This window comes from Dipodomys ordii, unplaced genomic scaffold (assembly GCF_000151885.1).
Source record: "Dipodomys ordii isolate 6190 unplaced genomic scaffold, Dord_2.0 Scaffold99, whole genome shotgun sequence".
Classification (NCBI taxonomy): domain Eukaryota; kingdom Metazoa; phylum Chordata; class Mammalia; order Rodentia; family Heteromyidae; genus Dipodomys; species Dipodomys ordii.
In genome coordinates, this window is record NW_012267315.1 from 8,186,682 (window position 1) to 8,208,687 (window position 22,006).

Below are 22,006 nucleotides of genomic sequence, written 5' to 3' on the forward strand. Positions count from 1 at the left end.
TAGAGCTATGGCTTAAGTTGTAGAGTGCTAGCCTTGAGCACAGAAGCTCAAGGGCAATGCCCAAGCCCTCGGTTCAAGCCCCAGGACCAGCATAAACAAAGCAAAGCAAAAACAAAATACCGTCCAAAGTATGAAAGAAAACATTTAAATCAATGTACTGTAGTAAGCACACAGTGTTCTTGATAGGAAGTTCCCAAAGTACAGTATAAATTCCGGAGGAGATAAATAGGCTAAAAACATGGTATTGATGCAGGGATAAGTAAATACATCAGTAGAGCACCATATTAAGTCCAGAGACAGTCCTCATTTCCCTGCCCCTGTGACCAATGACACTGAGGAAGGAAGGAAGAGAATGGTCAGGGAATGGTGCTGGTAGTTAAACTGATGTGGAAAGGCATGTAGCCATTTCCTGTTATATACTAAAACAAATACCAAGTGATGAAAACCTAACTGCAAAAGCATTACTGAAATTTTTACAAGACAATAACTTCTAAATAGTCAAAGGACTTCTGTCGCAACGATGGCCTCCAGGAAGGGACCCTGCATGGCAGGGTGGTATATGAAGATAAATATAGCACGTATTGTTTCATGTGAACAGCATACATTTTAAAAACTTACATATATGGTAGTGTGAGTAGTGTGGTCTAGTTATTTGTATCTAAATAAGTCTCACAAATGAAATTCAGTAAAAAAAAAAAAAGATTGTAATATTCCTTATATAGCATTGCCAGCATATAAAACACTATTTTGTTCATGTGTAAAATAGGTGTAAAAATAGAAAGTGTGCTGGCTTCCTGTAGAACGAGATGATAAATACATACACATGTATACAAATAAGCATACATAAATTGATGTGAATATATGACTATTTGGATTTGATAGACTTGAGCGATGGGAAATGGTTTATTTTCTATGTTGAAACTTTCATAACAAGTTGGCTGTCTTAGCTGAAATTCTTAATCCAGAAGAGTTTCAGGTTTGGGAATTTCAATATTTACACTATATGATATCTTTTAGAGATGAAACACAAGTCTGAAACTAAATCTACATTTCCTGTAAATGCATTCTGTATATGCATAACCTGAATGTCACTGTATACAGTTTTTGTTTCAGTTTGTTGTTGTTTGAGTCAGAGTCTTGCTGTGTAGCCCAGGCTGGCCTACATCCTCATTCCTAGGTCCTGAGTCCTCCTTCCTCAACTTTTCAAGTGCTGGGCTTGCAGGTGTGTTGCACTGCCACATCTGTATTTTGATTGAGACCATCGCATCAGGTGCGGTGTGGACTTTGTCACTTGTGGCATAATGTCACGCTCAGAATTTTTTAGTATTTGGATGTTTCAGATTTTTTAGGATAATGCTCAAAGTTAGTTTAACATTTGTAAAGAGATAATGATTTTGATGCAGCCATGCCTACTTTGGCCTTTTGTTCATCTATTGTTTCATTGTACCTGTTGTTTCAGTTCTGTATCTTCTTGAAAAGTTAAACCTTGGGGCTGGGAAGATGGCTCAGTGGTAGAGCGCTTGCCTTGCATGCATGAGGCCCTGGGTTCGATTCCTCAGCACCATATAAACAAAAAGAAAAAAGCCGGAAGTGGCGCTGTGGCTCAAATGGTAGAGTGCTGGCCTTGAGCTGAAGAGCTGAGGGACAGCGCCCAGGCCCAGAGTTCAGGACCCATGACCGGGCCCCCCCCCAAAAAAAAAAAAAAAAGAAAAAGAAGTTAAACCTTATGCCCAGGAAATGGATCTGGAGGCTTGTCCTTGTTGACCAACATGGTCCACCATGGAGCAGCTGCTTAGTGATAAGACAAGCCACAGGGCTGCTGCTAAGGGTCACTTTATGAAACCCACCCAAATCCCAACTGCCAAATTGGCCTGAGTGAACTTTGTTGTTTAGACCACATAAACTAGCAGATGGATGTCAGGGGAGTTAGCAGCCTTAACTTCCTTTTGTTCCCCAAATTTTAAGAATAGGAAAGTCTGAGGTCTCAGAGTCAGCTTGCTGACTGAGTCCTTGCCCTGAGTCCCTACCTGTTTACAAACATCTGTTAAGTTTCTGTTTTCCCGATGCTCTACTGTTTTCCTGATATAATGTACAAATTCCCACCCCAGTTGAAACAGTCTTGTTATACTCCTTCTCGGAATGTGAGTCTCTTCCCCAATTCCTGTAGTAACAATTCCCAGCTAACACGTCCTCCTCAGACTCTCTTCCCTGAATTCCCACAGTCCATATAATGTGACTGCCCATGTGACCCATTTGACTGCCCCTTAAAATTTTGTTAAATTCTACCCATACCTGTCCACTGCTGCTACCTCCATTAGTGCTTGGAGCAGCCTGGCAGGTCTGTCCCCCAATAAACTCCCTTGAGCCTGCCTCTCATTTCTTACAAAAAGCTATTCTTTTGGCGATAGATATGCTCATTGTGTTTCATTCAGCTCAACATAGAAATGGTCCTCAGCCCTTAGTGGCTTCCTCCCTCCTTCCCTGGAAGGGCTTCCCTATTTTTGCCCTTACTCTTGGTGTATCAGTAATAGGGATAAGTAGAAGTTACTGGGATTGACAGAATGTAGAGTCCTTGTGGTTAGACCATATAAAATATTTGAGTGGGCACACAAATATTACCTGATTCTCTGCCCACCTATTCCTGGCCCTGGGGAAAGTCCTGGAATACATTCTTGGAGGAGACTAGGTTAGGGGAGGCTCCTAGCACCACACAAATGTCAGGAATAAAGCCCCCAGGATGCTTTCTCAAGACTATGTTTGCAAGGCTCTCTAGCCTTATCAGTTCTGCTGGTCAGGAATCTCCCAGGATTTAGTTATGCCTCACCAAGGCTGACTGGAGCAGCAGAAAGATGGTTTTTCATTACTTATTTCTTTGCTGTTTGTGGCTGTACTGCCATAGCCTTAAATGCTTCAGTGTATTACTAAAGACTAGGCTTTTTCATTTTCCTCTGAAAGCTTTCTTTTAAATTCTAACTCAGGAATTAGTGGCGAGGATGTAATTTCTTTTTAAAGCAACTTGTTCTGCAGAAGTTGAGAAGACACATTTCTCCTGTTATAAAACATACATTTGTGTGTACTGTAGAAGAAAAATATTCTCCCGAGTTTGCTTTTCTTGATTCTGAGCTCTCCACAGAGAATGTATTTTTGTATCTCATGTTTGCCTATGTGGACTTAGATGAAAGGCTAATTTTCCAACCTTGGCTTTTCTGCTAGAGTTGGGAAACTGGAAAGCACGAGGCTTCACAGAGTTCCACAGTCTTCGGCTATGAACAGGCTCTGCTTTGTGGATAGCCGTACACTGCGTCAGGGTCTGCTGACCAGTGCCAACTGCAGTTCCATGAGAGGCTACCCCTTAAATGCAGATTTGGTGGGAAGCCATTTGGGGTTTATGGAGCTGTGTCCCCGATGAGGCAGGCTGCCTCTGAAGAAGCTTGGTGCTCCACAAGTCTTGTTATCTGAATAGGCTGACTATAGTGACTATAATTAAGTTTTTTTGTACCTGGATGTGTCTCTGCTGGCCGGGCCTTGAGATGTCTTGGGGAGGACTGGGAGGAATTTGAGTAGGTGGATGCCTTCTTGTTCCTCTTGCCCTGCTGTTGGAGATCTAGCAAAAGACAAGTTTCCTTTCAATACCTAAGCTGAGATGCTTATTAGTGTAGCTTCTATGGCTCTTACAAATAAGCCTTTCACAAATGCACCTTTGTGACAAAGGCTTACTTGTTACTCCCTCACAGCCAGAGATCAGGACACACGTCCATAAATGCTTCCTTGCCTGGGGTTCAAAGGTCTCTATGAGCTCTCCTCACACCTCATTTGCCATGGTGATAACTGGATGGAGAAGAGTTGTGTCTTCTCCCTGAACACCCCAGGGCACAAGGTTCTGTTGGGGATCCTGGAAGGTGTGTGCTGAAGTCCTTATCATGGGTGTATCCAACATTCCTCAAGGGTCTTACCCGAAAGACACTGTGCAACCTTTTGAATTTACTAGAAAGAGATTTGTCTTCGAATACCATGTTGAAATGCTTAAAACAATCTCCCTTTGGTGTCACACTTTTGGTTTCATGATTATTGCTGTTTAGGAATTCCTACTTGGTTTCTCGCTCCCACTCAAATGAGGAAAGAGAATTTCAATGTCTGAACTCCCAACCAGCTTGTCCTTGGCTCCCACAGTGTTGAAGATTAGGATCCTGGAGGGCAGTGCTGTCTTCCTCCTTTCTCTTTATGCTGTGCCCTCTCATTTGCCCACCTATTCTACACTCAATTCTATCACGTGTAGAGGGGCGAGTTTTTTTCCCTCCCTCTAGTTCAGGGATTTGGAGCTACTGATAGTGTTAATTTGATTTAAGAGTTGAGTGTAAAGCTACTTGAGAGGCTGAGATCTGGATGATTGAAGTGTGAGGCCCCCTTAGGCACGCATGTAAGAACGCCTTCTCAACTTATAGCTGGATGTGGTGGTTTATGCCTGTAATCCCATTTGTATGGAATGCTGAAACAAGGGAGGGTCATGATTCAAGGGCAGACAAGTTTGAAAGACTCCATCTCAGTAAAAGAAGCTGGGATGGAGGCATGGCTCATAGGTAGAGTAACTAACTGCCTAGCAAGCACAAGGCCCTGAGTTCAAACCCTAATAACCGTCACTCACTCAAAAAAAGAATGTGGAAGTGAATGAGTTGTCACAGGAGTTATAAGATAGTATTTCAAGAAAGACTGAACAATAAAATGTTTAATTTAAAGCTCAAGTGAAGAGTTGATGCAGGTGGCTCACATTTGTAATTCTCAGTACTCAGGAGACTGAGATCCTGAGGCTTATGATGTAAGGCTTAGTCTAGGCAAAAGTTCTGAGACCCTTATCTCCAAAATAACAAGCAAAAACCAGAGCTGGAGGTGTGGCTCAAATAGTAGTGCAAGATGAGTGAGCACAAGCCCTAAATTTAAACACTACTACTACCCAAGGAAAAAGACGAGTTCCAATGAAATGAAGAATAAAAAGTATCCACTGGATTTGGCAATATGAACATGAATTAGTAACATTAACAAGAACATTTTCTAGTGTTAAATTGTAAGAAGTGGTGAGAGGAGAGAAGAACGAATTGAAGAAATTAAAAAAAATAAGTTGAATGTATCCAAACAAGTTTTAGGGACTTCTACCAAGAAGAGTGGACTCAGTTGTTTCTGACCCTTTAGACTTTGGTACATAGGCAGTTAGAATGATGTGGGTTGTCTTGCTTTGGGTTTGCGTTGTATGGTAAAGAGCCTGGTGACAGAGCAGGTGTGAAATTCCAAACTTAGAGACTGCAAATTCCAAACTTAGAGACATGCAAATGGTACTTCAGAAGGTATTGCAGGCAAAAAGCTTCCCCCCCCTTTTTTTTTTTTCCCCTTTTTCCTTACCAAGTTCTTAGACTGTCTTGGAACCTAGGTAGTTATGTTTAGTTGCACTAGGGATAAAGGGAGGTAACAAAAGGAGATGACAATCAGGAATGCAGCTGGAGAGCTTGCAGATATGTTTGAGTTGACTTTTGTGTTTTTGTTATTGTTGGTACTGGAGTTTGAACACAGGGACCTACACTTGCTAGGCAGGTATTCTACGACTTGAGCCATGATCACAGCCTCTGTTTTTGCTTTAGTTATTATTTTTAAGTAGGGTCTTGAGGCTTTTCTGGGGGCCAGCCTTGGACAGTTCTTCTACCTGTGACCCTAGGTATGGAAGGCCACCGGTGAGAGGCTATTGAGTATAAAGAAGTATTGTTGTCTCTGATTACCTTCTGTGATAATCTACTATGGCTAGTGCCTAATTAGGTGGGACAGTTCAGTTAGTCAGCATTGCCAGTTGCTCCACCTTGTTGTTTCACACCTTGTTTGCACGTTGATGCTCACTTTTGATTGCTACACAAGGGAGCATCTTGAGTTAGAAGCATTACATATCAGGTATCAACCTGCATGCTGCCATCCATCTGTTGTTTATGTCTTCTAGTACTAAATGGGACTACTCAGAACTGAGTTTTAAAACATGCTTATTTCTGAAGAGGAAGAGTTAAGAAGAGTTGGGCACCAAAGATTTCTTGCACTTGTTGTTTTTTTTTTTGCACTTGTTATTTTGAATTTAATCTGGAAAAACAGGGACACCTTTGGTTAAGTGATGGAGGGTGGGGAGATAGAAATGTCTCATGTGCCTCAGTTTCTCCAAAAAGTAATCTACATGTATGTGTTTGGCAGGTGGAAAGGAGCCGACCAGCATGGATATTTACGACACTCAGACCTTGGGGGTTGTGGTCTTTGGCGGGTTTATGGTGGTTTCTGCCATTGGCATCTTCCTGGTGTCAACCTTCTCCATGAAGGAGACGTCCTACGAAGAAGCCCTCGCCAACCAGCGCAAGGAGATGGCAAAAACTCACCACCAGAAAGTAGATAAGAAAAAGAAGGAGAAAACTGTGGAGAAGAAAGGAAAGACCAAGAAAAAGGAAGAGAAACCCAATGGGAAGATACCTGATCATGACCTGGCCCCCAATATGACCATCCTCCTTAAGGAACCAGTGCGCGCACCTGCAGTGGCTGTGGCCCCAACCCCAGTCCTGTCTCCTGTGGTCCTTTCCCCTGTAGCCATGGTACCCGCCATGCCTCAAGAGAAGTTGGCCTCTTCTCCTAAAGACAAAAAGAAGAAGGAGAAAAAAGTGGCAAAGGTGCAGCCAGCGGTTAGTTCTGTAGTGAATTCTGTCCAGGTTCTTGCTTCAAAGTCTGCCATCTTGGAAGCCTCTCCCAAGGAGGTGCCTATGATGGCTGTACCTCCAGTAGGTGCCAAGGGCAGTGCCTCAGCAACTGCCCAGGGCAAGAAAGCAGAGGGCGGCCAGAGCCAAGTCAAAAAGGGAGAGGGGAGCCCAAACCAGAATAAGAAGTTAGAGGGAGCCCAGAACCAGGGCAAAAAGGGGGAAGGGGCCCAGAACCAGGGAAAGAAAGGTGACAATGCTCAGAACCAAGGCAAGAAAGGAGAGGGATCCCAGAACCAAAGTAAGAAGGGGGAGGGAACCCAGAACCAAGGCAAGAAAGGGGAGGGAACCCAGAACCAAGGCAAGAAGATGGAAGGTACCCAGAACCAAAGTAAGAAGGGGGAGGGAACCCAGAACCAAGGCAAGAAGGTGGAGGGAGCCCAGAACCAGGGAAAGAAGGTGGAGGGAACCCAGAACCAAGGCAAGAAAGGGGAGGGAGCCCAGAACCAAGCCAAGAAAGGGGAGGGAACACAGAACCAGGGAAAGAAGGTGGAGGGAACCCAGAACCAAGGCAAGAAAGGGGAGGGAGCCCAGAACCAAAGTAAGAAGGTGGAGGGAACCCAGAACCAAGGTAAGAAAGGGGAGGGAGCCCAGAACCAGGGAAAGAAGGTGGAGGGTACTCAGAACCAGAGCAAGAAAGGAGAGGGAGCTCAGAACCAGAGCAAGAAAGGAGAAGGAGCTCAGAACCAGGGCAAAAAGGTAGAGGGAGCCCAGAACCAAGGCAAGAAAGGGGATACTGTCCAGAACCAGGGCAAGAAGGTAGAGGGAGCCCAGAATCAAGGTAAAAAAGGAGAAGGTGACCAGAACCAAGGCAAGAAGGCAGAGGGACCCCAGAACCAGGGCAAGAAGGTAGAGGGACCCCAGAACCAGGGCAAGAAGGCAGAGGGACCCCAGAACCAGGGCAAGAAGGCAGAGGGACCCCAGAACCAGGGTAAGAAAGTAGAGGGAGCCCAGAACCAGGGTAAGAACCAGGGCAAAAAAGTGGAGGAGTCTCCCAACCAGGGCAGAAAGGCAGAGGGGTCCCAGAATCAGAGCACGAAGGGGGAAGGGGCTCAGAACCAGGGTAGAAAGGGGGAGGGGTCCCAGAACCAGGGCAAAAAAGTGGAAGGATGTCCTAACCAGGGCAAAAAGGGGGAGGGGTCCCAGAACCAGGGCAAAAAGGGGGAGGGAGCCCAGAACCAGAGCAAAAAGGGAGAGGGAGCCCAGAACCAAGGCAAGAAGGCAGAGGGGGCTCAGAACCAGGGCAAGAAGGCAGAGGGGGCCCAAAGCCAGGACAAGAAAGGGGAGGGAGCCCAGAACCAGGGCAAAAAGGGGGAGGGTAAGAAGTCAGAGGGGAGCCCCAACCAGGGCAAAAAGGGGGAGGGAGCTCCCAATCAGGGCAAAAAGACAGAATCAGTTGCTAATCAGGGCACAAAGGCAGAGGGTAGTTCAAACCAGGGAAAGAAAGCAGAGGGATCCCCTAATCAAGGCAAAAAAGGTGAGGGAACCCCAAACCAAGGCAAAAAGACAGAAGGGTCCTCCAACCAGGGCAAAAAGGTGGACACAGCTGCCAATCAGGGTAGGAAGGCAGAGTCAGCTCCAACCCAGGGTAAAAATGCAGATACAGTCCAGAGCCAGGAAGCCTCAAAGCAAGAAGTTCCTACAAAGAAGAAGTCTGGTTCAAAGAAAAAAGGCGAGTCTGGTGAGTGGCACATACCTGTTTCTTGAATTTGGGAAGACTGTTTTCTTTCTGGCGTGTGGGTTCCCTTTAAGGGTGCCATGTATGCCAGTCAGCTGTTGTTAACAATGAGACTGTGTAACAACCATCCTCCAAATCAAGCAACAATCATTTGTCCTCGGCTTTTGCTTCTGTATGTTGGTTGACGGTTGCTTGCTGGTGTGGGTTGTGTCTGCTGTGAGTCTGTCCTTCAGGCTGTGGTTTCTTGGGCTGCCTTCCTTGCAGGTTGAGCTCAGACGTGCTCCATCTGTGTTCACCCTGGGGCCTAGGCTGGAGCTTCAGAGGTTCTCCAGGGTAGGGGCCCTCTCAGGGTTATAGCAGAGGCACAGAAGGGCATTTCAAGTGGGCTCGTTTTAATCCAGTATCCCATTTTCCAGAGCAATTCATGTCGTGTTCTGCCAGTCTGTTCTGTGTTTTCACCTCACCTGATGCCTTAGTTATAACTTTATTTATGTGTGTTTGTTCGGTGAATAACAATAATGGGGTTTGAACTCAGGGCCTAGGCGCTGTCCCTGACCTGTGCTCAAGGCTAGGTCTGAACCACTTCGGCTTTTTGGTGGTTAATTGGAATTAAGAGTTTCATAGACTTCCTGCCTGAGCTTCCAGATCCTCAGATCTCAGCCTTAGTAGCTAGGATTCTACATGTGAGCCAGTGCCAGCTTAGGAGAATGTTTGTTTGTTTGTTTTGGTCGGTCATAAGTCTTGAACTCTGGGCCTGGGTGCTGTCCCTCAGCTCTTCAGCTCAAGGTGAGCACTCTACCACTTCCAGTTTTCTGGTGGTTTATTGGAGATAAGAGTCTCAAGGACTTCTCCTGCCTGGGCTGGCTTTGAATCTCAATCCTCAGATCTCAGCCTCCTGAGTAGCTAGGATTACAGGCGCGAGCCACCAGCACCCAGCAGGAGAATGTTTTTAAGGAACAATTGGATTCCCTCATATTCCTCCCCCAACTCTTTCCCTTCTTCCCTACCCCCACCCAAGTCATTCAGTGAGCATTAATGTAGATGCTATATAGACAGAGAATAGATAATAGAAAACATTGCTTTGCCTTTATCTCTTTAGTGGCTGTTAATATAGAAATTGGGCCAGGAAGTCTGATCCTGTTCATCACTCACTTGACACTTACTTATATTTGTTTCTATTCCTCCTCACCCTGAATTGTAAACTGACACACTAATCTGTAGTTGGCAGCTCTAATGCCCCTTAGACTGCCTAGGGATTAAGTACATTCTGCCTACTCAGGCATAGACAGCCACCAACAGTGATGGGTGTGAAGATTCCATAGCCACATACACAGAAGGCACAGTTTTGTTGAGAAAAATAGGATACCAGATTCTTTAAACAATATAATAACGATATAAGACAAAGACATTAAGTGATAAAGATGTAAGAAATGATTTAGGGAAACATATAGTCTTCCCTCATATCTCAGGGGATGGTTTCAAGACCCCACTGAGCATCCCCCAAATCTGGGGAAGCTCAAGTACCTTACATAAAGTGGCTTAATATTTGCATATGACCAATGCCCAGTGTCCTGTGTATTAATTATTTTCTTTATGTTAGAGATTAAACCCAAGGCCTGTGCATATTAAGCAAGTGCTCTATCACAAAGCTGCAATCCTAAACCATCCCATTCATTTTAAATGGTCTCTAGATTACTTAGAATACCTAATACAATGTAAATGCTATATAAATAGTTGTTACACCATATTGTTTATGGAATAATGATGCAGAAAGAAGTCTATTTATTCTTAGGGTGCAGTTTTGTGCGTGTATGTGGATTTACTGGAATTGGGGCTTGAACTCAGGGTCTTGCATTATTGCTTGGCTTTCTCTGCTAAGGCTGGTACTCTGCCACTTGAGCTGTACCTCTCCTTCTCATCTGCAATTAAAAAAATTGTTTTTGATCACGGTTGGGTGAATCTTGTGGAAAACCCATGGATACAGAAGATTGGATGTTCCACAGTGAGAAGTCCAGGTGTTTCTTTTATTTATTTTTCTTGTAATGTGCTAATATTTTATCCTTCAAAATTGAAAGCAGCCCTGAAGAAAACTGGATCTTGAAGCTGTGACAGCATCCCCTGGTGTTGGAAACTTCGTGTAGAAGACCTTCACTGTCATTCTCCTCCATGCACGGCCACATGGGACAGGAGTTCTAATGAGCTACTGGAGTGGATAATTTCCTATTAAAATCTTTATTATTTAATGACTTTATGAAATTATTTTTAGGATCATAAAATTGGATCATGGTATATTATCTTAAATCCACTATCTGTCACTCAAACACCATAATATTTCCAGATGTTAAGACGATCCAGAAAGATACCTAGAAGAGCCTGGGTACAACTTTTTCTGCATTTGAATGTAGTTCAGCATGTCAGGATTGACTTTCCTTAGGAGTTCAGCATTGAAACACAGAGCAGGACTTAGGAGCAGGAGCGGCAGAGAACAGACATTAAAGGCTAAAGGTCATTGGTAGCATACCAGGCTGGGCTAGTTACACAGGACTGTCAATAAGGGAGCATGGCTTCCCAGTCGCAAGGAAGAGTCCTTTGTGATTTTCAAGAGCTTGGCCCAGAACAGATGAAGAGAAGCATTTATGAATACACAAGGGAGCTCTTAGGTGGCACACATGGCGGGGTAGTAGAGCTGGAGATTCCAAGAAGCACTCAGTTGGCAGTTGATGTCCTCAATTCCCATAGGTCAGTAGGGTGTGTTGTTGAGGCTCCCAGGTGAGCCACAGATAACCTCTGTGTCCTAGGTGTCAGCATTTCTGTAGTTCTAAGGTGGAGATCTCATCTTTGGTGATGGCTGAGCACCTCCTGTGGAGGACCTCATAGCCAGTCTGTGTGGATGGAAATGAAGAATCATGTCCTTTCATTTTGTCTTTAGTGGAGTGGTTAGACCCCATGTGACAGTGTCAAACCAAAGTAGGCAAGGCAAGGATATGTTCATGAGTTACTGTGCTTTTTATTACATGGTACACTTCTCTGGTCTTTGCTAGCATTTTGTGTGTGTGTGTGTGTGTGTGTGTGTGTGTGTGTGTGTGTGTGTGTTTGCCTTATAGATTCTGTAGTAGTCTGCTTATTCCCAGCTTAAATGTATTTTCTGTTCTTTCTGGCTAATGGCTTCTAGAGATGTTGCTTAATTTCCTTATGGCTACCATTTTCCTGCTGATAATAGCATTGGGTGGGGGAATGGGAGGAGGGGGAGGATGCAACTTCCAGCCACGGCCAAGTGTGCAGGCAAGAAGGGCAAAGCAAAGTATTTCCACAGCACCCATAACATTGCAGCTTTGCTTGTACAAGAGGCTCTCCAGAGAGGGCTTAGCAAAGTAGGTGATCTTTCCCCCCAGTTTGGGTGTTCCCACGTACAAACATTCAAGGAAACAATAGAAAAGGTAAACTCTATTGCTGAAAATAACTGAGAATTCCAGCTTACACCTTGTTCTGTGAAGATCCATTCAAAAATTGGGTGTTGATGATATACTTCATATGCTGGACCATTTTGCATCATGAGAGTCATTTTTAGTGTAGGAACACTTTGGTATTTGTAGCGATGTTCCCACTTTGTCTGATGTGTCCTTGGGCTTCTGTCTTCATTTTCAGGGGTGTTTCATTAGTCATAAGCCATGGTAACTGAGGGTTTGGCGCATGAATCTGAGAACTGACAACATGGATGTTTACCAGGAGCTTATGGAATCTGTCTATACTTCCTTGTGTATAGTGTACCAGTGTGTTTCAGATATGTATTGCTCTTTTGCAGCTTTGATCATGTTGTACTTGTGTAGACATGAAGGAAAAGCAAGCCTAAGTTTTTACATGTAGTTGGACCTCTTCTATTTTGTTGGCTCAGGTTGTGGTCAGCCCTAATTGGCCTACTCCCTGCCTTCCTTCCTTCCCCCTTAGCTAGGACTAAATCTCTGTCCATCCACAGCCTCCCTCCACCTTGAGGCCATGTGCCCAAGGCAGAACTGGTGAGCACTGTGGGTAGGACAGGGTGAAGTGGCCAGATGGCATGTTGCAGGGACCAAGGAAATGTTGAAGCAGTGTTCTTGCTTACAGTGTGGAACAGGCTGGGAAGGGAGCTCCTCTCAACAAACTCAGGACACCTTGACTTAAGCCACAAGGAGGTGGGGTCCTAAAGCCAGCAGATTTTAGCATGAGCAGCAGAGGATGGTCTAGAGCTATTATCTACTGAGAGCCATTGGTTGCATTGGCCATTTAAATTGTCACTTAAATTGATGGCTGACAGGTGCCATGAAAGAGACCTAGCAGGTGTAGAGGCAGATACAGGGCATATTTCTGCAGGCCCATCTTGGAACTCTTTCAGAACTAATGCTCTGATTTTTCTAAAGAACAGATCAAGGCCCTTGTCTGTTGCTGTGTTTGACAATGAACACCTGCTCCCCTAATCTCTGCTTCTTAAAATTTATTATTACGTAAATTCCTATTTCCAGCTAACAATTCAAATAATACAGAAGCATAGCTGTGGGGTGGGGTGAAAATGCAAATGCAAAGTACTTCTTCCTATTCCATCTTTATCCCCATTCATCCTGGGGGGGCCCTGGAGACACTACTTGTCACGTGCCCACTGTGGTGTGCACAGTTGAGATACTGCTCTCTGCTATATTGGTGTATTCGGTGACATCTTTCCACGTTGCATTTGCAGAGCTGCCGCATTCAGCTGCACAATATTCTGTAGCATGAATACATCATAATTTATTTAAATGACACTTAAGTAGTGTGCAGGCTTTTTTGGGTGCTAAAATTAATGCTGCAGTGATGTGCGTATATTGCTATGTGAGTATCTCTCTAAATTCCTAGATATGTAATTGCAAGTCAAAGGTAGGTACATTTTTAATTTAGGAAGAGGGTGCTCCATTGCTCTCCAAAAACATGCCATGATTTATGATGAGAGGCCTGTACAGTTGTTTTCTGAGTTAATCGCTGCTCACATGGTTCTCCCATGGCACTGTGGGAATGGTTTTAAGTTCTAGGGAGAGGATTATAAAAAGAAAACATTGGCCTATAAAACAGAAGGTGTGGATTCTTTTCCAAATGTTTGGAAAAGAGAACTGGTGGAGGCTGAATGGGAGCTCCCCAGAACTTGTCCCACCACTGGGATGCCATCACTGGCATTGGCACAGAGCCTAGCACTCGGTGCCTAGTGTCTGTTAGGAAAGTCCAGTTTCCTGCACGAGAAGTCCGTGTATGTGATAGTGGTTGTTTTTTTTGTTTGTTTTTGTTTTTTTTTTTTGGTCGGTCATGGGGCTTGAACTCTGGGCCTGGGCGCTGTCCCTCAGCTCTTCAGCTCAAGGCGAGCGTTCTACCACTTGAGCCACAGCACGCCACTTCTGGTTTTCTAGTGGTTTATTGGCGATAAGAATCTCATGGACTTTCCTGCCCAGGCTGTTTTCATCCTTGGGGTTTAGTCTTTGCTTTCCTAAGTCATTTTAGATTGCCTCCTGCCCTGAGCTCCAGATTACACTTGGCATCTTATCATTGTGCTGTGAGGAGATTTGCCCCATCTTAGCACTTGGAAATAAGTCCTGGTCAATATAGTGAGAGCCTGGTAAGTGAGAGACTGGGACTGGGGAAGTAATATGTGTATGTGCTGAGAGTGTGCGTTTAGTGTGAGCTGTAGAATTGTGTGCTTTTTACTGAAGCTAGGCTTCCACAGTGCTGCTGCTGAGAGTCTGAGACCAGGACTCAGGCATGTAGCCCACTCAGGGATCCATGTCTTCCTGAGTACAGCATGGGAAGCAACCCGGGGCCATGGCACTTGTCTCATAGACCCTTGGTTGGCTTTTTGGTCATATAGGCTGGTGTTGCTGTGTAACCATGGTATCAATGCCAGGCGAATCCCACCAACTTCTACCCGAAGAATATGCTCATAGAAAAATATGTTTACAAAGCCCACTATTGCCATCTTGTCAAACAAGCAAGTCTAGATAGTTCTATCACTGAGAGATAGGATTGTAAATACTTTTCTTACCCTCCCCTCCATTTTCCAGTTTTTCTATAGCATATGTTATTTTTAAGTGGATAAAAAATGAAAACTTCATTATTTGTTTCTAAATTAAATAGAGAACAAAGTGCTAGAACTTCTGTCCTGAGCATTCCTAGAATATCTCTAGGTAGCAGAAATGAGCACCTGTTCATTCTGTCCAGTGATTAGGACGAATGGCAGCTAGTTCTCAGGCCTCCAGCAGGATGCTGGTACTCAGCCCTGATACCTGGTAACTACTTATAGGCTAAGATGAAAGTTAAAAGTGGTTCTGGCCAGGTGCTAGTGTCTCACGCCTGTAATCCTAGCTACTTTAGAGGCTGAGATCTAAGGATCACAGTTTGAAGCCAGCCCTGGTAGGGTCTCCAATTAACCACGAGAAAACTGGGAATAGAGCTGTGGTTCAAAGTGATAGAGTGCTAGCCTTGAGCCAAAAAGCTTAGGGACAGTGTCCAGGACCTGAATTCAAGCCCCCAAACCAACAACAGCAAAAAGTGGTCCTGCCTTCTGGAACTGGTCTTTAGATACTGTGAGCTGCTGGCTGTATTTAGCCTCTCTGGGCCACCATTCTACCTTGGAGCAGATCAGGTGGGAATGCACAGTAAGCAATGCAGTCTAAAGTTTATAACCTAGGGGGGGCAAAGGCCTGAGGTCATTGAGAGGCGCCATCATTCCATGTGTCCTCAGCCTGGCAGAGTCCTTGTCCGGTTGCTGTTCGACACAATGACGATCACAGCCCTTCTTCCCTACTACTCACGCACCTATGTTCATCCTTCATGTCCTCATCTTGGGCCTATTGTGTCCTAGGCCTGGGGCTGATTACACAGGGAGTATAACTCCTGTGCTTGCACAACAAGAACTTTCTTGGGGTGTATGCTTTACAAAACTCATACAGTTGTTACCGGGAGTCAGTGGTTCACCCCTGTAACCTTAGCTACTCAGGAGGCTGAGATCTGAGGATCACGGTTCAAAGCCAGCCCAGAAAGTCTGTGAGATTCTTTTCTCCTATAAACCACTCACAAAATGAGAAGTGGTGCTGTGACTCAAGTGGTAGAACACTAGCCTTGAGCTGAATAGCTGAGGGACAGTGGCCAGGCCCAGAGTTCAAGCCCCACGACCAACAATAACAACAACAACAAAAAACAATAAAAGACTTCATACAGTTGTAAGTTCAAATGAATATTTTTACCTGTTTTACAAAGGCAGAAAACAGCTTCAGACTTGGTACAAGTTGTGCAGCCAGCAGATGGCAGTAGGGGTCTCCAGGTAGCCCTTTACTGGGCTTCTTTCCCTTTCTGCCAGTTGCCCTATGCCCTTCCTACCAGCTGGGGCACCACGGTGTGTGCTTTAAGCAAGTCTTGATATTTTTTCTTCGACTTTAACTCAGTTTCTTAGGTCTGAAGCTTTGAAGAAAACCCTCAAGGGCTTTGGAGGCATTATTCATTTTCTGTGTAAGTTCTTCAAACCTATTTTTTTTTCTTTTTCTCCCTTGTTTTCTTTAAAAGAGAACAAAAACAACCCCTAGGGAAGTGAGCCAAGGTTTAGCATGAGAAGCTGTGAGGTGATATTCTTCCAGAAATCAACATTTGGTCACTGTAAGACATGACAGTGCTGGGTCTCTAATCACCACCTGGGCAGATGTACTCAAAAGCCCAGGATTAGAAACCTCTTGTCTTTTTTCTAAAGGCATTAAATAAAATTTTGCCTGCCATTGAAACCTTGGACTCCCTGTGTTCCTGAGGAGCCCAAGGAGGGGGTCTGACCCAAAGACCCTCCTGCTGTTGTTTTTTTCTCGTGTTGAAGATTTTTCCAGGCATAAATTGCTCTTATTGAAGTCTAGCAGAGGCCAAAAAGATATATGAGGAGGAAAACAGATTCAATCAATAGGGTATTTTAAAATTCCTTCAGATACTATTTAACAATGTATGTCTTCTCAGTTTGGTAACAACTACTTTTCCTCCAAGTAAAGGAAAAGTCCTCATTAGATAGCCCCAGGTAGGTTGTTGTTGGCATACTTGTACTTAGCTTTAGTTAAATGGAGAGTCTAGGTGTGACTTCCTTGGCAGTTAGTGGTCAAGTGAACCTGCATCTAGTCAGGAGGGTTGACCTGTACTTGGGCAGCGTGGGGCTTCATTGCTTGAACCACCGACTCCATGTGTGCTGCTTAGACCTGCGTTAGCTGTGGGCCAATGTGCAGAGTGGCGTCTCGATGCATTCTGGTAGCTCTTCATTTCTGTGAGGGCCTTGTAATTGTCATTGCTCCCCAGGTTTCATGGCCACAGTGCATGACAACCAGCTAGGTGGCGGTTGCAGTGATTTAGGCCTGAGTGTCTTATTTCTAGAGTTGATGGCAGCAGCTTGGCAGAGCTGTGCAGGGAGCTGGCCTCTTGATTGAAAGGAAGGTGCTTTTGGGCTGAGGCCAGCAGGAGCTTAGCCTGAACCCTTGGCTTTTGGTGCAGGTGACCTGGGCTTCCAGAAGGTACAAGGTGCCTTTCTCAGAGCCCTAGGGCTTTTGCCTTCTTTCAGCAGATAACTGGTTTGCCTGTAGTTATTAGAGATGAGCATGCTAGGAATGGACTTAAATTTGGGTATGCCTTCTTTCCTGTAGGGACACTGTGTTGAGAACCTATTCCACCCAGTCTGGCCCCTGTGCAAGAGGCAGTGGCTGCTAGGCTTGCATCTGTGTGTCTGAGGGAGAGGCCTTCACAAGAGTCTGGACAGTTCCTCAGAAAACGAATGTCTTTGCCATTGGATTCTCACTGGCCCTCAAGACCGTATGTGTGTACAGTTTCCACTGTCGGAGTATCTAAGTTGACGGCCTGGGCCTCTCTCCCACCAGCTGAGCCTCTTAAATACTCAAGCTTGAACCCTAGTCTTGGATTCTTGGGCTGCCTGCTTTCAGCCTCATCCCTCTTAGCACCCTGAAATCATTTTCCCAAGTGCAGACCTTGCTCTCTACTAGGTATTGGCTCTTTTCCTGCAGGATAAAATCTAGATCTCTGGGGCCTGTGATTGTTATATTCACTCCAGCCTCAACCCCCTCTAGGTGTTTGGGCAGCTGAGTTCCTGCAGGGCTCTGTACCTTTCTGGGCTGCTCCCCTTCCCATAGCACCCTTGTTCCTTTATTTCCAGGTGTGCTTGGCTTCATTCAGCACCCATGCCTTTACTGCTGCCATATTTGTTCCCCCAGGGCTGCTACACTTTGTTTTGTTACATGCCTCTCTGTGTCTGCCCAGCTCTTAGCTTCAATCTCACCTTTTTTCTTTCTTTCTTTTTTGTCGGTCGTGGGGCTTGAACTCTGGGCCTGGGTGCCATCCTTCAGCTCTTCAGTTCAAGGTTAGTGCTCTACCATTTGAGCCACAGCATTTTCTGAGTGGTTTATTGGAGATGAGTCTCACGGACTTTCTGTCCAGGCTGTCTTTGAACTCAGATCTAAGCCTCCTGAGTAGCTAGGATTACAGGCGTGAGCCACTGGCACCCTGCTCACCTTCTTAACTTACCTTTTCAGGCTAGCATTTTGCAAACTGCTGGCACTTTGTGTTTGGAGAACAGCTGGACTTGCCTGCTCTGGGCAGGATAGCTAGGTGCTTTTAGAAGTATCTGGAATCGAGCCAGAAACACTCAAATGGCCCAAGCTGGGGCTGAGGTGATAATCTCCTTGTTAGCTGTCACTTGTCTGTGGGTATTGGAGAGGTGGGGCCCTGGAATTTCCAGTGCTCTCTATTCATGGAGGAAGTGGCTGTGAACAGTGCAGAATAGTCTAGTAGCTGGACACTAGGAACAGAGCTGCTGAGACTTGGGTTCTTGTACAGTCAACGCCTTCCTCTTATGGTTGAGGCTCATCATTGGGGTGATTGTTCAGGCAAAGAATGCTTCTTCCACTATAGCTGACAGAGGAAGTCACCTTTTTGCAAGTTTAATATTGTAGCTGGTGAAGCCTTTCAGCCTGGTCACAAAAGCCAATGTAGCTTTGAAGTCCTGGGACATTATGCACACCATCCGAGACTCTGTATTCTTCTAGTGGAGTGCCCTGGTAACACAGGGCTTCTTTTACCTAAAGCCCTTTCCATTTGGCTTTTTTAAGTTAGGACAAAAGACAGTGGCATTAAGGCAGGAGCAACAGGGCTCCCAGGCCGTGGTGTTCTTCCCTGGCCACCCCCTGGTCAGCCGTGGTCATGGAGGGCTGACTCTTGAGCCTCACACTTGTGGGACTTTATTGCTTGACTGACAGCAGAGAAAGGCAGAGTTTCTCTGTCTGTTCAGAGAAGGGTCAAGGTCTGGGATTCTTCTGTAGTTGGGTCTTGAAGGCTGGGCCCGTGGGTTAATTTTCAGTGCTTTTCCCTGTGTCAGACATTGCCCCAAGTATGTTACAATTTGGACTTTGTAGCCAGGCTGCTAGAGAGGAAAGACTCACTCCCACTTTACTTCACAGATGGAATCAGAAGCAAAGGCTGGTTAAGCCACTTCTCCAAGGACATAGGTAAAGGGCAACTGAGTGGAAATTCTATTTCATGTCATTTGGCCTTCAGTGAGGTCTTGCTGTGACCAAGGGCAAAAGTGACCTGTAGCCAGGACCTGGGCCACCGATGTATCTGTTTAGCTCCATGGTGCTTTTTTTTCACTTATTTACTTTCTGTTGAGTTAGCTGACAGCACTAAAGGTCAGGAAATTGTACATAAAATATCTTATTTTCAATCACTTGACAAATCTCCAGTTCTGAGGGCTCTGATCCAGAGTTCCTTGAGAGCCATCATCTGAAAGTAAGATACCAAGGTCAGGGCTACTCAGTGTACCCTGAGCCCAGGCCTCTGTGCTCTTTTTCATAATATGTCTCTACTCCACTCTTCTCTCTCCATGAGCCTTATTCCCTCCCCAGGCCTCCTGGCCTGTTCTTTCCTGGTATTTCAGACCCACTAAGATGGGTGTGTAGGAATAGCTATAGGGCACTGACCTCTTCTAGAATTCCCTTTGTCTTTAGTTTAACATATTGGTCTAAAGTTGAACAGATTAGATGTTGAATCTTTGGCAGATTTATTTTAGTGCCTTAAAATTTCCCAATCCCAAGGATTACCAGAGTGGAAGTATCTGCTGAAAACGTAAGTGAGGTGCTGGCATATGTTAGACTCTTGTTGATGTATTGAATATGACTTATCCAGAAGCTCAGAAATTCTTGGTCCCCTTTTTAAGTGCTTTAATCTTTCAGTTTTACTGTCCATCTAAGGACTGTAGAGATGGTACAGTTCTTACCTAAAAGATTTAAACAAAAATGTTTTATAAAGTTATGGCTCTCCAAAAAATAATTTACAAGAGAGTGTATATGAGCATGGAGAAGGCCATGGAAATTCTTGTGGTGGGCAGAGAAGAATGCTAAATTTTACTGTTACATACAGTAAATACTGTTACATACAGCTTTGGATTGTTTGACTTAGCACATGTGGAGTTTTGTGTGTGTGTGTTTTAAATTGTTTAATAAGGTTTAATATAGTTGCACTAGGAAGTTCTAGTAACATTCTCAATATCCTTTGAAGCCCTCTGGACAGAGTGTAGGAAGGAGCGCAAGCATTTTTCTAGACAGAGCAGGGCATCCAGCTGGGGTGACACTTGTGCTGAGGAGGATGTTCAGTAGCAAGGTCTCCTCCAGCAGTGTTAGCAGATGTTTCGTTCACATTGGGACTATATGAATGTCTTCAAGAGTTTAAGAGAGGGCAGAATTCTTGATCACTCTGAGACATCTATGGAGAAACAAAGGTACCAGAAATTAGGCAGAGTATACTACTTAGGGGTGCCACAGGGCTGGAAAGGAAGACTAGCCAGTTCAGAAGAAGTACAGTGTGAGCCACAAGCATGAGCCACATATGTGACTTAACTGTTCCTGGTTAGCCACATTAACATAGGTAAAGAAGAGACTGTTGGAATGCTTATGTGTGTGTGTGTGTGTGTGTGTGTGCATGCGTGCACATGCACACGTGTGTGCATGCATGCATGGATGCCTGCACTGGTCCTGAGCTTGAACTGCGGGCCTGGGAACTGTCCCTGAGCTATTATGCTCTCAAGGCTGGCACTCTACCACTTAAACCACAACTCCACTTTCAGCTTTTTGGTGATTAATTGGAGATAAGAATCTCATCGACTTTCCTGCTGGTTTTGAACCATGATCCTCAGATCTCAGCTTCCCATATAGCTACAATTACAGATTTAAGCCAATGGCTCCTGACTTGGAATGAATTTTTATCATATACTGAACTCATTTTATCTGAAATATTATCATTTCAACATATAAGCAGTATGTAAAATGATTAGATACTTGGCATTAATTTTTTTATTGTGAAAATACCGTACAGAGGAGTTACAGTTACATGGGCAAGGGTAATGAGTACAAGCATTGTTGCCTCCTCCTTTGTTTCCCCTTCCCATCCCTTCCCATCCCTCCCCGCACTTGGCATTAATTTTTAAGCCAAGGTACATTTTTAACTTTTACATCTCAGATTGCATGATCCACATTGCAAGTACTCATTGGCCACCGATGGCTGAATCAGGAAAAGGAAATGTCTTTGAAATGTTTGCTAGATTAGGAAGCCATCTCCCCTCCTGTAATTTTCATGCATCTGTCTTTGAAACAGGTGGTCTCCCTCTTCTGGATAGTGTTGGCAGTGCATGTGTATCTAGGATGGAGGTGGAGGGGGTGGCTGCTGCAGCTGAGAAGCCTACATGAATCCTTAAACCAAAATTGTACCAGTGGGGTTTTACCTGAGTGAGGTTGATAGGGACGTTTTAATTTATTTTGACTTGATAATACTGAGAATTTTCTCTAGTATGTATAAGTTTATCATTACAATTATGCACACACATGTAATTCAGTGAAATAAAGGTTGTATGCTCCTCTACAGTTCTCATTTTCATGGCACCCATGAACTTCTTGGCCTTTAATGTCAACGTGGTTATGTAATTTCCCGAGCTTCATCCAAGTAAGAAGTCATAAAATAAAGGTGCTCATAGCAAACAGCCCGCCTACATACTACTTCCTCCTTATTAAGGTATCATTCTAAGTGCTTCAGCTTGTAATGAAAATATTGTGACTGCTAAGTAAAAATATTGTGACAAATCAGAGAACCAGGGTTGCTATGGAAATGTTCCCCACAGATCCTCTTCAGGTGGGATCTGTTGAAGGTGTGGTCCAGGATGCTGTTTTCAGTGAACACCACCATGTCTAGCTTGTTTTCTTTGTTTTGCCTCATTTTTCGCATGCATTTTTCAAATGTGGGGAAGATGTGGGACTCTGCAGAGAATTGCCTAGGCATTTTGGGCAGTTCATCCTTTCTTACCTTCAAGGCTCAGTGCAGCTACATTCAGGACAAAATTGTGTTTGTGTGTGTGTGTGTGTGTGTGCGTGCACATGTGTGCACGTGTGTGCATGTGCCTGCACACAAGCACATGCATGTGCACATGTGTGTGTGGGGCACATGTGAACAGAGAAGCTAGAAGAAGAGGTAGATTTGCTGAGCACTGAAGGTCATTAGC

General features: G+C 44.7%; 1 protein-coding gene across 15 annotated transcripts in view; it reads left to right on the forward strand.

The window, feature by feature from the left end:
- Nucleotides 1–6,218: 6,218 nt before the first annotated feature.
- Nucleotides 6,219–22,006, forward strand: part of Rrbp1 (ribosome binding protein 1) — a 43,340-nt gene continuing 27,552 nt past the window's right edge. For 4 of the 15 annotated variants that reach the window (XM_013027086.1, XM_013027087.1, XM_013027088.1 and 1 more), the window contains exon 1: nt 6,219–8,445. In XM_013027086.1, the coding sequence (XP_012882540.1) occupies nt 6,237–8,445 (2,209 nt within the window). In that variant the 5' untranslated portion in view covers nt 6,219–6,236. Of the gene's footprint in view, nt 8,446–10,517; nt 10,658–22,006 lie in introns of those variants that run through there. The other 11 variants (XM_013027094.1, XM_013027097.1, XM_013027098.1 and 8 more) reach the window with 11 other exon arrangements.